General features: G+C 33.5%; 1 protein-coding gene across 2 annotated transcripts in view; it reads right to left on the bottom strand.

The window, feature by feature from the left end:
• Positions 1 to 178: 178 nt before the first annotated feature.
• Positions 179 to 16,803, bottom strand: part of TMEM184C (transmembrane protein 184C) — a 22,882-nt gene continuing 6,257 nt past the window's right edge. The window contains exons 2-10 of one of the 2 annotated variants that reach the window (XM_079153940.1): positions 16,111 to 16,241; positions 15,977 to 16,013; positions 14,367 to 14,572; positions 6,147 to 6,221; positions 4,854 to 4,947; positions 3,001 to 3,113; positions 1,338 to 1,437; positions 720 to 891; positions 179 to 488 (exon numbers count right to left, since the gene is read on the bottom strand). In XM_079153940.1, the coding sequence (XP_079010066.1) occupies positions 220 to 488; positions 720 to 891; positions 1,338 to 1,437; positions 3,001 to 3,113; positions 4,854 to 4,947; positions 6,147 to 6,221; positions 14,367 to 14,572; positions 15,977 to 16,013; positions 16,111 to 16,241 (1,197 nt within the window). In that variant the 3' untranslated portion in view covers positions 179 to 219. The remainder of the gene's footprint in view (positions 489 to 719; positions 892 to 1,337; positions 1,438 to 3,000; positions 3,114 to 4,853; positions 4,948 to 6,146; positions 6,222 to 14,366; positions 14,573 to 15,976; positions 16,014 to 16,110; positions 16,242 to 16,803) is intronic. The other variant, XM_079153941.1, reaches the window with a different exon arrangement.

Here is a 16,803-nt window from a genome sequence, read left to right as displayed (position 1 = left end):
GTTCAGAAATCAAGTCTAAGTCTAGGAAATTTAGACTGATTATTTGTGATATACAAAACTCACATGTATAAATCCTGTAGTTGTACTTGGTTTTCACCTGTGTTTATGTTGAAATTTTCCATCATTCATGGCTTGTCCCAAGCACAAAATCCTGAGCCAAGGGACACCAGGCTCAGGCTTAGAATAACATGGTTGTAGCAGTTTGCTTCTGCACACTGTTCAGGAGTCCACAGATTTACCTAAAGGCTCTTTTTTTTTCTCTTCTGTAGCATCATTAAGTATTTCCTCACATATCTTAGCTGTAGTAGGTGTAGTCTGTGGAGTCACAGTGTGTCCAAAACCTTGGTAGTGACCCATGGGTGAAGGTGGCATAGAAGAGGCAACAGAAATTGCATCTTGTGATGATGATGATAACAAGCTTGTGTGTTCATTTTGATCTTGATCCTCAGGAAAAAATTTTTTCCTAGGATGTCCCCTGACTGTCCGTCCTTTGAAGTAATACAAAAGTTTTCACATTAGCCAAAAGGTATTTTAGCCATTATAAAAAGAAGCTCCCCACTACCCACCGTTTACCTCGCCCCCCCCCCCCATTTGAAGGGCTTGTACCTTATTACTGCTTTAAATATGTTTGTTTCATTTCTTAAATAACTAGTAAATGGCCTAGGTAGGAGAAATAGAGTAATCTACTTCTTCAGAAGAATTAAGTCACTGGTACTTACCAACATGCCTCACTTGTTCAGAAATATCATCTCTGATATCTGAAACATCCCACATGGCAAGAAAGGAATCAAAGCATGAGCCCTCTTCTGCTTCTTGGACATATGGTTTATAGGAGAATGTGTAGTGATGAGCAATAGCAGCAAGGAACATCTCAATACAGATAATAAAGTCCTATAACAACAACAGCAACAAAATTAGCATCATTGTACTTAAATCTAGTTTTCTACACTGCTATTATTCTCCAAGTACTTTTCAAAAGTACGTTAAGTTTCAACAGTTTTTTTCCCCATATTATATCCATTTTTCCACTTTTCAAAAAACATTATCTCAATCAAGTACTTCAGCAGCAAAGAACACTGTGTTCTCAATACGTCACCCAAGGACTAAGAAGGAAACTACAGGAAGATGTGAACTAGGAAGACCAAAAACCAGGTTTTATTTCTGGTTGATACAAATGAGTAGTTACAGCAGATTTCTCTAGGGTTTCCTCACCTATTGAGTGAAGATAATGGTTATGGCCCCATAGTCTGCATGTTGTCATGTTTAGTGAGATTATATATATAAACACTTAACAAATGGTGAAGTTCTATTGAGTTCAGAGTCTAAGCATTACTTACCTGGAGTCCTGTGGCCACGGCTTCTACTGTTTGCCATTCCCATGTATGCTTTTCAGAAATAACGCCAACTTTTACCAACAAAGCAATAACTACTGCTTGCCTATATGTTAGGAAAAGGTAAACGCCAAATCTATATCAAGCATAAAATGAGCAGTTGTTTTAAAAATATTCCATTTAAAAAAGTTAAAATCCCAGTGCAGCCTGTGGACCACCACCCCCTGCCTGCACAGCATATTTCTCAATAAACTATATTAAATATACTTATTTCCTTTACGGATTCACTCTTCAATTACACAGTTTCATCTGATGAATTTTGATGATGTATTCTCAGAACTTTAGTACTTGGTTTACATATTTTTTTTGCTTTGAAAGTATGTACAAATAATTAGATTTTAAGTTCTTTCTATACATAGATGGTGATTAACACCTTGTAAAATAGGCACTTAAGATGAAATAAAGGACACTCAAATGTTCATAAATGTTTGCACATGTGTGAATTATTCAAGTCATTCATGAAAGCAGTAATTGTTTTTTCTATTTTGGTACTGGGGATTGAACCCAGGGGAGCTTTAGTACTAAGCTACATCTCAAGTCTTTTTTATATTTTATTTTGAGACGGGGTCTTACTGCATTGCTTAGAGTCAAGCTAAATTGTTAAGCCTGGCCTTGAACTTGTGATCCTCCTGCCTCAGCCTCCCAAATTGTTGGAATTACAGGTGTGCGCCTCAATGCCTGGCTAAAGCAATAACTTTGAAACCAGTCTTGTATGAAGTATTAGAGCTAGAGACAAACTCAGAAGGGGTCTGACTTTTTAAAGTAGGGAGTCATGCTGAGCATTTCAGGCACATCTAGAGATAATGCTCTAGGTAATTTCAACAGCGAATGAGATAGACAAGCTTTCAGGTATCTATACACGAGGATATTCACTTTAGTATTGCTTATAATGGTGAAAAATGTTAGGGACAATCTAAGTATCACTAAAAGGTTAAGTTTTACCTACATAATAGAATTCTAAGCAAAAATAAATAATCCAAGCAACAAGAAAATTGTATTTACTGACAAAAGAACTACAAAACACTGAACAAACTGCCGAGTACCACAAGATTTTAGTTTTAAACTATTTCTGTGGAGTTTTACATATGACATATGCATCAAAAAGGAAATCTTTCCAGCAGTGGGATTTTAATTTTTTCCTTTTTCCCTTTTTGTATTATTTCTTTTTTGTTAAATTCTATTTTGTGTATTTGTTTCTAGGACCTATTGCCCACCATTTTACTAAACGAACCATGTGGAGTTTTTGCCTCATATTTTGAAGAATACTTACTGATGAACATTTCCTCATATCACTAAATATTCTATGTCAGGTTTTTCCCAAACTGTGGAGTATTTATTCTATTATATGATAGGGCCATAATTTACTTGAATGATTCCTTTAATATTTGAAATATTTAGGCTAATACAAATTATTTTCTTACACATGTTATAATCACCATCTGATTATTTCTTTTTGAAACTCTTAGAAGGGCTAAGGGATGAATTTTTGTAAGGTGAGTAGAGCCATTTTTAATTCCTTTGCATGAACACTATTTTAAAAATCCTCCCTAATTGACAGTTTTATTGCCCTTTAGAAAAATGAGACCATTTAAGAGAAAGCAACACTTACCAAAAAGAAACAAAAACCACCAGCTTTACACAAAGAAATTTGCCAACAGGTTGGATTGGACTCAGTTCTTCCTTTAATACTTTATAGAACAGCAGGAGACAATACATGGCAAACTAGAAATAAGATCAGTATTTAAGCTTCCTCAGTAAGAGTAACTATAGTAATGGAAACATTAACATCATAAACCAGAGACCTGGAACAGAGTAATGTTTCAGGCAAAGTTTTCTAGAATTTTTAGATTAATAACAGACTTTAACAATTGATGTTGCTGAATCTACACTACATGAAATTTCTCATGAGAGATCTATAACATCTCTTTGATGTTTTAAAGTACTCACTGGGTCTCTAACAGAGAACAATAAATAAATGCCTAATATGAATGGAAGAAAAGGTTCTTGGTCAGCCAAAATAAAAAAAAACATCTATTTGTAATTTTTTTATTTTTGTGATGCTGGGGATTTAACCCAGGGCCTTACACATTAGGCAAGAGTTCTACCATTGAGCTACATCCCCAACTGTGACTTACATAACAGTATGCATTTTATTTATAAGTCACACATTAAATAAATACAATTTCAATAAAATTGTGAACCCAAAATCTGAAAATATAGAATTAGAAACAATTTTTCTTGCAGGCAGTATGCTAGTCCAGTTGAATTTACTCTTTAAAGTAATAAATGCTCAAGGTTTATTTTAGAACTCAATATAATAACCTAGTATAGTATGTGAATAGCAATGAACTTTAAAAAATTTTACTTTTCCCATTGAAATTATAAAATGCTGATTTAAAATATTTTAGAACATGAAAGTAGTAAAGGAAGGATAAAAATTACTCAGACTCCTATCATCCAACCATTTCTTTGTACACATAATTTTAAATTTTTTTAACATCCAGTGTTGGGGATCAAACCCAGGGCAGGGTCTAGCAAGTACTAGGCAAGTGCTCTATCACTGAGCTACACCCCTAGCTATAAGCTGGTTTTTAAACACTTGTCATAAACTAAATATAAAATAGTACTGCCTAGCATATCTTTCACTTTACTACCAAATTTTCTGTTTAATAAGGATTACTTTTCATAACTGCCTAATATTTTGTGCAATGGGAAGACCACAATACATTTAATCTGTTTCTATCACTGGGCTTTGGATTGTTTGCAGCCATTTGCTCTAACAGGCTTTCATACTCAAAGCCAAAATACTTCTGACCAGTCCCAGAAAAAGATTTCCAATTACTGGTCACAAAGAAGAACATGGGGGAAAGCTTTAGATACACAGACATTTAGTTTTTATTCTACAGCTCTAATACCATAGGTGCATCCACTGCATCTAAATTATTTTGCTGATAGCATTAACAAAAGATTTCAAATAAAATGCACATTTTAAGCTCACAGGACAAGATAGATATGTCTTAACAGTATTTCTGAAACATCATCCATTTTTTAAAACTTGGGAGTCTTAATTTGCTTTAATTCCAAATATATGATGTCAGAGAATTTTACTGCCCTGTTTTAAATTAAACCTTCTACTGTACTATAACCATCAGATATTTTCTCTCACTGAATAAGCCTAGTATGTGTTTGTGCACTTTATTTACTTAGTAGAGTTTTGTGCTTTTGTTTATGACATAACCACATAGCTATGCAATGAGAATCAGAGATAAATGAACAATCACCAAATAATTAGCAAAGATAATTTATCTTTGTATAAAGGTATGAAATTTTTTAAAGTTTTTTTTGTATAAATTAACTTTCACGATTAAAAGGAAGCAATTAAGCTTTATTGCAAAAATAAATTCTGCCTAAAAAATTTAGTTATATATAGACTAATTTAGAAGAAAATGAGTATTTACTTACCAATTGTGACATATTATTTATTATAACCAAATAAGTCCAAGCATTTGAAAAGCTGAAGTTTCCTTCATCATATATACCAAGCAGCTCACAGATCCTAATACAATGGTAAAAATGAGACAACTTTATGATTAATTACATCGACATGTATCATAAGGTACAATGACAGAAATTCTTAAATCCAAAATTCAGCTTATTTGAATTATCCTATAAATAAATACTTGACTTTGGTCAGAGAGTTGGTTGAAAAAATGAAAAGAAAAATATTTTTCTAGAGATGTTACCATATGATTAATTCCACCAATTTGAAGGAAATACAAAATAAGACCCATACACTGCACTAGAAAGAGTAATCATTAACTTTTTTTTTTTTTTAAGTGTTGCCTAATTTTGAAAAATTGTTAAACATACAATGTTGAAATGTAGTTCAATTTTCCCCCTAATTATCTTGGAGATAAATATTTTAAGACCCAAAACACCTCCAGTAAATTTTACCATGAGTATTAAGTTACATGTTCACTCAGTTTCTAAACTGTAGAGAATTAAAGCTGACCTTTATAAAAATAAATAAATTAGTGTTCATTGGCTAAATCCTAGCTCAAAGGCAGGATAAAGAATTGACTTTTTCTTTCACCTGTTTTTCCATCTTTCCTTTATGATTATGCAGAATGTAAGGACTAGGAGATAAAACATACAATCTACTTGCTTTAAATTATTTGTACATTCTTGAATATTTATGGGATAGTTTTCCCAGGCAGCAAATAATACCTCATTTTTACCTCAAGAAAAATATGATTTACTTTTGGAAGACGGTGCTCCCAATATACTATAAATTAACTAGGTAGGAAGCAAGTCCTAAAGTAGCATGGTTTAGCTTGATGCAATAGTTTCTGTAAAGTTGTGTGAACACTAACTTTGAAAAGGAAGCATGTTTTTCAAAGAGTTTTATAGTATGCTCTAGAAGATGGAAATCCTGTGGTGATTGCCTATAAATGGTCACATTATTTAATAGAGTAGCATTTTTCTAATTTGTGCTTTTTAAAGCAGACTAGATTTATATCATTAAAAAGTAAACTAAGGGCTGGGGTTGTAGCTCAGTGGTAGTGCTTGCTTAGTATGGGTGAGACACTGGGTTTTGATCCTCTGTACCACATAAAAACTAATAAATAAAAAATAAAGGTTAAATTTTTTTTAAAAAGTAAATTATTACTTTTTGTTTTTCTATTTAGTTGTTTCCACATCAAAATACAAGGATTAAAGAAAGCACGTTTGTAAATGTGAAATCTGTATACTCACAAAGCAACAATGGTGGTGAAGGGCCTGACGACTGTGTACTGCAGTACACCCAGTTTGCACCTAAATAGCAATACTCTGAAAAAGAAGATAAATTCAGTATTTCAACTACTTAAATACCATCAGAATATCCTCAAAGCCTACAAATTAAACCCACTTTGATAAATGACAACATATCTATTTTTAATTCCTCTACTTTAGTCATCCTAAATGGCAGTGGAAGAACATGGATGGCAGCCAACAAATGACCTCTGAAATTATTAATGATTTCTGAAATTATTAGACAAAGATTGTCCTCTGAAAGATCCCCTTTTATGTACAGTCTCAAGTTCCAGAATAATGGATCAGAACAAAAGGAACAGAGTGGATCTCTGCTGCAGTTTGGATCTGAAAGTTCCCCAAAGGTTCATGTGTTCAAGGCTGGTCTCCAGACCGTGGCACTAATGGGAGATGGTGGAAGGAAGTTAGGTCTTTGGTAATGTATCCTTGAAGAGGATGTTGGAACCCCAGTCTCTTCCTTTTCCTGTTTTCTCGTTGCCACTGGGTGAATAGGCCTCTACCTTGTGCTCCTGTCATGTAATGTGCTGCTTTCCCAGGACCAAGGGAACAGGGCCAAGTTACCATGAACTGAAACCTCTGAAACCATGAGCCAGAATAAACCCTTTCTCTTATTAAGTTAATTTTCTCAGGAATTTTGACACAATGACAGCTGACTAACAGTCCCTGCTTTTCTAGGAGAAAAACTAATGAATTATGGGTGCATGCATGAGCACATCTGTGTATGTGAATGCATATTTAGAAAGTATTATTTATCCTTAGGGAATACTTAGGACTTGGTTTCTTTTCAGCAATTTTTTTTTTTTTTTTTTAAATGTCATTACAAGGAGTAAATGTTACTGCCTGGATATACTGAAAGGATAAAACCAAACATCCTGTGTAAGACAGTTGTTAAAGAGGTAGTTAAATCCAAAGAACTTTAAAAAATTACTCAAAAAATGATGCCTAATTCAAAGTTAGATTTTTTTTTGTGGTTATAAATGCTTTTATTTTACTTATTTATTTTTATGTAGTGCTGAGGATCAAACCCAGTACCTCACACGTGCTAGGCAAGCACTCTACCACTGAGCTACAGCCCTAGCACTAAAGTTAGATTTTAAGTACCATGGTAAAATTGAGACTTTTGAGTCATGGTAGGAAGACTAGAAATAGAAAATGTAATTTCTAAAACAGCCTTGAAACAAAACAAAACAAAACAAAAAAACAAACAAAAAACAAACAAAAACAATATGAAAAATAACAAGGCTTTAATTCACTACTAGTGGGATCTAGAGTAGCACTAGTAATGAAACACAGTTACAACTGCCATGAAAACAAACATTTCATGTTGCGTACAATCATCAGACTAAAATTATAAATAGACAAAGATTATAGTTTTGCCACTTAATGAGTTTTGAAAAAGTTTTTGATTTTCAAGGTTATTTGCTTTTATATTTTATAACTGCAAATAAATATTAGTGGAAAAACTTGGGCAATCCAAACAGATTCTGTACAGAGTATTGTACCAGTGTTTATCTCTCCCCTGAAGTTGCTTCTCCTATCCATACAGAATTTCTGGTCTTTGGATGCCAGGACCTAACCAGTAGCTTCCAGGATATATGCAAATATTATGCCATTGTATATAAGAGACTTGAGCATCACAGATTTTGGTATGGCTAAGGGTGTTGGAACCAATTCTTCACAGATACTGAGGGATTACTGTACTATATATCCTATGGGTTCTATCTCTTTGAAGAACTCCAATACAATAAATGAGTCATGAATATATAATATTATTGGGGGAATCTGGGTGAAGGACATATGTGAAATCTCTGTCTTGTCTTTGCAACTTTTCCTTAAGTCTAAAATTATTAAAAAAGAATATAACAAATGGAAAAGGGAAAGAAATAAAAGTGAGAAAAATGGAAAACAAAAACAGAAAGATAGGTAGAAAAGGTATATCCAGAAAATATTAAACAATGGAAAGTTGGAAACCTAATACAGACAAAATGACTTTAAGATCCAAACAAACAAACAAACAACAACAAAACAACAACAAAAAAACTGAACCAGAAAGACTATTTAGAATAGAAAAAGGCATAAAGTTAGAAGATAAATTCATAGGGAAAATTAATCTCAAACATGCATGCACTTACTAAAATGTCACCAAAATACAGAAAGTAAAAAAACTTGACAGAAGTGTAAGAAGATATTAAAAAATCCATTATCAGTGGCATAATGTAAGCATCACTTTAGTACCTGATAGAAAAAGTACCAAAAATCAACGGACCTAGAAACACTGAAAAACAAAAATGACTTCACAAACATGTAACACAGCAACCCCCTAACACATATACATCATCTTCAAGCACAGATTTAACTTTTATAAAAACTGATCATGAACTAGAAACCATGAAACAAATCTCAGTGAATTCCAAAGACTGTCTCAAAGTATATTTTCAACTGCAGTGCAAATAAATAAAAGAAGAAACCAAAGCAAAATGCTCATGTTTAGAAAGTTAAAAACTCCATAGCTCAGTTGGTAGAGTGCTTGCCTCACAAGCACAAGGCCCTGGGTTCAATCCCCAGCACCACAAAAAAAAAAAAAAAAAAAAAAAAAAAGAAAGTTAAAAACTCCAAAATAACTCAAAAAAATAAGAAAAAAAGGGGAAGAAATCTCAATGAAAATTTGAAAACTTTAAGCTGGAATAAATGAATATATTAAATAATAAAGACATGGGATTTAGTAAATACAATATTTGCAGGGAAAACTACAGTCATTTGCAGTATTAAAGGGTGCGAATTAATAAGCTAAGAATCTAACATGTTAGGAAAAGAACATAATAAACGAAAGGAAATGGCAGAAAACAAATAAAGCAGGTATCAATGAAATTGAAACAAGCATACTACTGTGAGAATGAACAAAGCCAAAGATCAGTCTTGAAAAGAGTAGTAAGAGTAGTAAAATATAGACAAACTGCTGGCAAGACTGAGTAAGAAAAAAAAAAGATATATATATATATTTCCTATTAGCAATGGAAGGTCACAATGACAAATCCAAGAAATTAAGAAGATATAAACTAATGTACATCCTGATATTGAAAAACTTTTTGTTTTGCCTAATTCTCCAAAACTACAATTTTCTAAAAAATGATTCCAGAAACAACAGGAAGCCTTAGGTTCTACAAGTGACTTCTCACAAAGAAAATTCAGGTCCAAACTTTGAAAACATAGTATACAGTCTCTTCTTATGATATATAAAGTCAATAATTTCTATTCATCCAGTATAACCTGGATATGAAAAGTATACAAGAACAGAAAAAGAATTTTATTCATCAGTAAAATACAAAATTTCTAAACAAAATATTAGCAAACCAAATCTTGTATAAAAAGATGATATATCATAACCAATTTGTGAAATGCAAACAAATTTTTTGTTTGTTTGTTTTTTTTTTTTTGGGTACTAGGGAGTGAACTCAGGGGCACTTGACCAGTCCTATTTTGTATTTTAGTTAGAGACAGGATCTCACTGAGTTGCCTAGCACCTCGCTTTTGCAGAGGCAGGCTTATGACTTATAGAACTGAAAGGAGACAGATACAGCATAAGCAGATGACTGTCTTCCAGAGAACTTAAAAAATCTAGACTAAGAAAATTTAAAAAGATTTTTGGACATAAGATAAATATGCAAAAATCAATTGCTTTTCTACACTATACACAGGTAGCAGTTAAACTAGTTTTTTAAAAAAATGTCCTTTATAACAGTAATAAAATGTATTTAAAAGTCAACAAAAGATGTGCAAGATCATTTGGGGAACATTATACTTTAGAAAGATTATAAGCACATTATATTCATGAATAAGAAGACTCCAAAATCATATAGATGTCAATGTATTAGAAATGACTTTAGGGCTGGGGAGATAGCTCAGCTGGTAGAGTGCTTGCCTCGCAAGCACAAGGCCCTGTGTTCGATCCCCGATACGGCAAAAAAAAAAAAAGTTACAGAAATGACTTTAATTCCAAAAAAACCAAAACCAAACAGGCATTTTCAGGGAATTTGACGAGCTGATTCTAAAATAAATATCTAAGAGCACAGATGCAAGAATAACCAGGGCAATAGAGCTTGGGTTTTAAGGTTTACTGATGAAGTTTAATAACTAATGTGTGGAATTGGCTCAGGGATACAAAGTTAACTAACAAATCAAGGAAAACATGACCCATACTCATGGAATGAGGAAGGCAAGATAACAATGGGGAAGTTTTCCAACAGAACAAAATGAAATTGCATTCCTACCTCCAAACATATACATACAAAAAAACAAACAAAAAATAACAACAAAACACAAAATCAAAGGCAGATTAACTGTTAAGTCTTAATAGCAAAAATTGAAGTGCTTGAAAGAAGAACACTTGCTTAATCCTGAGACAGGGATGGATTTTTAGAATAAGACCCTGACAATACTAAATATAAAATAACACTGATAAATTCAAATACATTAAAATCCAAAAGACATAATATTTATCAAAAAATAACAATGAAAGTGACAAAGTACATAAGAGATTGGAGATACTTTTAACATATCAAGAAAGGCAGAGTAAAAATGTTTAAAGACCCCTTTAACTCTACAATACAGACACCCATTAAAAAAATGAGAATGCAAGCATTCCTCAGAATGGGAAATACAAGTGAATAACAAAGCTATGGAAAGATGCTCAACCAGTTTACTATCAGGAAAATCCAGTTTAAGACTACAGTGGTATAGCATTGTACATGCTTGTGATAGGCAAACATAATGAAGTCTGGATAATTCCAAAAGTAGGTACGGATGCCATTAATCAAAACTGTTCTATAATGTTAGAAGGACAGTAATTTTAGCACACTTCATGTGTTAGTTAGCTTTTCATCACTATGACTAAAATACCTGACAAGGACAACTTAGAGGACAAAAAGTTTATTTTGGGCTCATGGTTGCAGAGGTTCAGTCCATGGTCAACTAACTCCATTGCTATTGCTCTGGGCCTGAGGTGAGGCAGAACATCATGGTGGAAGGGCATGATGAAGGAAAACTCATAGCCAGGAAGCAGAGAGAAGGTGGGGATGGGGGGAGACAGGTTCCCAGGGCTAGAATATAAAACCCCAAAGGCATGCCCTCAGTGACCTAATTCCTCCAGCTATATCCTACCTGCCTATAATTACCCCCAGTATAGTAGTCCTTTCAAAATATTAATCCATCAAATGGATTAATCCACTGACCAGATCACAGTTCTCATAATCCAATTATTCATCTCTGAACATTCCTGCATTGTCTCACACATCAGCTTTGGGGAACACCTCACATCCAACTCAAAACACTTCAGAAAATAATTTGCCACTGACTATCAAAGCCGAACAAAACCTAAAAAACCTAATATATACATGCCAAGGTACAAACCTAGAGCAATATTTTTCAAACTGTGTCAAATTCAACTTAGTAGACTATAACCCAATTTTAAAAACAAGAGAGAGGGAGGAATAGTAATACGGGTTAGTATTATTTCATGAAAATATCTGTCCCAGTTACAGAATTGTAAATGCACTGAGTCACTGTTTCCCCACTCTCCAGGAACCACCTATATAAAACTGAACATGCATTAAAAGAAAACTGATGGCACTCTTTATTTGTTACAGAAATCAGAGTATAAAAAGCAGACTGTTATCATCTACTCACTGCAAACTTTCCATGGCATTTGAATCTTAAAACTAAAACATTATACTGAATGTTTAATACTAAACAACAATCCCCTGATTATCAGATATATTAATACCATTTATCTATTAGAGGGAGATGAGTAATCCAAACTGTATTCATATACAACAGAATGAAAAATTTTATTACTACTAAAACCATAACCAACCTCCCATGGTTTGATTTTGGTAAAATCACTTTTTTTTCAAAGGCAATGAAACGAGTTATATTGTGACTTATCAGCTGATCATTAGTTATATTATTCAACCAGCAAGTGTCAAAATAAAAAACCTCAGGTAGAAATGAAGTCAACACAAAGAGACTTAATAAGAATAAATGTACTGTTATAGTTAGGAACAAATGAAGTGCACAGGCATGCAGTATAAGAATTTTGATCAGTAGTATCATTTATAAAAGCTTTGGGGTGAATTTAGACACCTCCCAATTATAAGCCAGTTTGAAGAGGCAGCTATAGCTTCATCTCAGTTTCTTTGTTTTTATTTGTTTTCAGGTGCTCTATTAATAGAAGAGTCCTGATAGCTAAGCGGCCATATGATATCATCAAATAGATGGGATAAGTGTAATCTCTTATCTCTCCCAGCTTAACCCTTGCCCACTTTCAATTCAGTCTCTACAAACCACTTAATTTTTGAAAATGAAATACACACAGTATTTTTTTGCATACCATCCTATAATGGCTTCTCTCACTTGATAAACTTATACTGACCACAGTAGAGACAAATTCCTTTGAACCTTCTTTTTGACTAGATCTCATCCTTGGCACTGTCCTTGGCTTGCTTTAAGTCAGTCTAAGTAAAGAATTCCATTAAGTCATTTCCCCACCCCCTTGACATTTGATCACTCTGATATCTGAATTAAGTTTCTCATCCTCTACTCTTGAAATCTAAGCCCTCGGTCTGCTTTCAGGAAGAATCCTATTAGGTCAGTTTAGCAAGAATCTCCGTATTTTTCATGACTCCTCTTAGTAATTTTGTGTCCAGTGACCTCCTCAATCTGTTCTTTAGGGAAAAAAAAATCTCCTTTTGTTCTTGCATTCAGAGCTGAGCACAGTATCTCTCCCTTGACCCCCAACCTTTTTCTTAGTACTGTCTCTCATGGTCTCGGTTAATTTTCTTTTACTGCATTTCCTGAAATGGGCAACTAAATGTTTGTATCTTCATTTAATTTCTAACCATCCTAATCAAACTGCTAAATTCCTGGGGTCTATGTCTGTTTTATGCACTATGGTGTATCTATATGTTAAGACATATAAGGTGCTCGACATATATTTATCAAATGAACATTAATTATTTCAAAATGCCAGATAGTTCCCTTTCATTCCAAATTAAGAAGAAAGAGAATTTGTCAGAATGTTGTACAAATGGTTCTCTACTACATGGGAGGCAAGGTCGCCATCCCTGTGTTATGTCTATACTGATCACCATACCCCGAATCATTTCATTAACCTTGGCAGCTTGTGACATCTTCCTTGCTTCCCACCTACCAGTGTCAAATCATACTGGTTCTTCAGTTGCATTGTCTTACTGTCTTGTCTTTTCCAATTTCACCCCTCTTTTTCAGCTTATATCACAAATTAACTGTTGTAACCTAATTCATTTCCCCATCTCTTTCTCTCCAATGTACCTTTAATAGTACTGCAAGATTAATCTTTCCAAAATGCTGCTTTCAAATGTTGACTTGCAAAAAAATACCTGGTCGTTCTTTTATGTAATAAATGAAATCTTTTTGCTATTTTTTTTTTTTTTTGGGTACAGAGATTGAACCCAGGGCGGCTTAACCACTGAGCCACATCCCCAGTCCTTTATTTTATTTAGAGACCCAGGGTCTTGCAAAGTTACTTAGGACTATGCTAAATTACTGATCAGCTTTGAACTCTGGATCCTCCTGCCTCAGTCTCCCAAACCATTGGGATTATAGGCATGCGCCACTACGCCTGACTAATAAATGTAATCTTAACCTCAATTTATTTTTCAAATGCAAGCCATAAATGATACAGGCTTTATTCTTCCTTCACATCCTACAGGAACAAGACAAACTACTGTGTCACTAGAATAAACACTGCTATTTGTTGCCTCTATTTCATATCATACATTGTTTTCCCATCTAGACTATCTAGTCACCACATCTTTTAATTAGCTGTGTGATCCTACATAAGATCAGCAGAGCTTGGTTCCCAATTATAAAAGAATGTTGATTCAATGATTTCTAAGGTTTCCTCTTGTAATACACTGTTGAGCTTTTCTATTTGGGTGAAGAGTGTAAAACAAACCTAATATGTAGATTATGTGTTTTGTTAATCTTCAAACTTGACTGAACTATATCAGGGCACAGACTCTGTCTTATTAATTTATTTTCCTTTGTTCATAGGAGAGCTGAATGGTACTTAAACACTGCTTAAAAAAAAACCAAAATAGCAAAGAATTAAAAGTTGAACATACTTACTCTCCCATAGGCCATGGTGGACAGCAACATAAAGGTGGAAAATGTTTCTGCTGATCTTTGGCTTCAAGGATTAATACCAGATTTGGATATCGATTAGTTAGATAATTAGTAAGAAATCCCATAAAGTTGTAAATGACATAAGCTTCATAGCATTCTCTGCAGGTATCCACATATATTGCAATGCTGGGATATTTTAAAGCTATCCACTATGAAAAAGCACAGATATTAAAAACAGTTGCAGCTTGGAAAAAAATGAATTACCACTTCAATAAGCTAGTTTTGAAACTTGAGATTTCACATACTTAAATTACATTCTCTAAAATTTATCATTATGATGGTTACCAGACAATCTGAAATGAATTATTATTTTTGTGTGATGGGACTTGAATGTGGGACATTGTGCATGCTCTATAACTAAGTCACATCCCCAGTCCTGTGAAACACATTTTTAAAAGGATTAAGCAACTTAGATATAGATATATAAAAAGATAAGTGTTTGTAGTAAATAATGAACATCAAGAAACAAAATTACTTGAGTTATCAAATGTAATCTGAAATTTTTCTTAACATGATCACAGAAAATGCTGCTTGAGACTTTTTTAAAAAAATATATCTAATCAAATTAGCGCAGTAGTCCTCTCTACCACTGGAGAAAGTATATCTATTTTTTGGTCCAAATAAAAGACAATAAATAAAAAAGCCTAATAGTGTACAGTATCTGCAGAATCAGCATGTGCAGGTTCAACCAAAATATCTCAAAAATAGCTCAAAAATATCTGAAACAGCTGGGCACAGTGACACATGCCAATAATCTCAGCAACTTGGGAGGCTCATGTAGGAGGAATGCAAGTTGGTAGCCAGCCTCAGCAACTTAGCAAATCCTTATTTAGAGCATAAAATATTGATCAGATATTTACCTAGAAAAGAAAATAATTATTTTGAGATGTTGTCTCAAAATTTTTAAAAAAAGGATAGGGATGTTGCTAAGTGGTAAAATGCCCCAGGTTGAATCTCCAATATGCCTCCCACCCTAGCAAAACAAAACAACAACAACAACAACAAAAAAAACCCACTAACACATAAAATACCTGCATCTTCATTAAATAAGCACAGACTTTTGGGATCATTATTCCTTAAACTATACAGTGTAATAACTACTTACATTGCCTTTAAATTATATTATGTATTATAAATAATCTAGAGATGAATAAAGTATATGGAGGATTGCAAAAGTATTATGTTAATACTACCTATTTTATACAAGGGACTTGAGCATCAGTGCATTTTGGAATCTGTGTGTGTGGGTTTCTGGAACCAATCCCATGTGGAGACTGAGAAATGACTAAAATTTAAAGTATTACATTCCTTAAAGGACTAAGGGTACTAATCTGAAAAACTTTAAAGATTAAGAAAATAATTTTAAAAAATTTAAAAATCCACATTTTCATTTTTTATCTTCTTTGTCATTAAAAACAAGAAATTTTTCACTTTTCTTATTAATCTAACTCCTCCTTGTCAATAATGTACTTTCATAACCTGAAGCATTCTGTAGTAAGCATAGTTAGCATCACCAAAAGAGTTCTTAATGAAATAAAATGAAATATACTTACACTATCTAAACTGTATATGGGTACCATCCAAAGAATCCTATTTGGAAAGCAAAACATAAATTAAAAACATTTTATGTTATATTATGAAATAAGTCAACACAACACAAGTAGAATCAAAATATATTAGGATTGACCTTATTATTGGTTTTTGTAGTTCAGGTTGTGTATAATGCACTAGGTGTTGCAGTATCACCCACAGCGATATAGGTATAGTCAACAGCAAAAAGATTCCGGCAATAAACCAAGCCTTGGTGTGTATTCCAACCTTAAGAAACAAAAGAACACATTACTACAGATTCTGATATGAAAACTAAAGAGAATAAAATACTTTTATTTCTTAAATTTTCATTTGATTACTAATGAGGCTCAGTATTTGCTAAATGATCAGTGGATATTATTATTTGTGGGGGAGTACCAGGGATTGGACTCAGGGGCATGTAATTCCTGAGCCACACCCCCAGCCCTATTTTTTATTTTATTTAGAGACAGGGTCTCACTGAGTTGCTTAGTGCTTTGCTTTTGCTAAGGCTGGCCTTGAATTCGCCATCCTCCTGAGCTGCTGGGATTACAGGCATGTGCTTCTATGCCTGGCTTAGTAGATATTTTTATTCCACCTTTAAAATAAACAGCCTATTCCCACAATTGGAGGGAGAAGCCAGCCCCTACTGGGGTTGAGCATTTTCACCATGTAGCCCTTTACAGCAGCTTTTCATATATTAAAAGTATAACATCATGCCATTCTCCACCTCGTGCTTGCTATTTGCCTTTTATATCTAATTATTGTGTTTGGAGATATGCAGAAGTTTAAAATTTTTCTACAAGTCAAA

This window comes from Sciurus vulgaris (assembly GCF_902686455.1).
Source record: "Sciurus vulgaris genome assembly, chromosome: 9".
Classification (NCBI taxonomy): Eukaryota; Metazoa; Chordata; class Mammalia; order Rodentia; family Sciuridae; genus Sciurus; species Sciurus vulgaris.
This window is presented reverse-complemented; position numbering and strand designations above follow the sequence as displayed.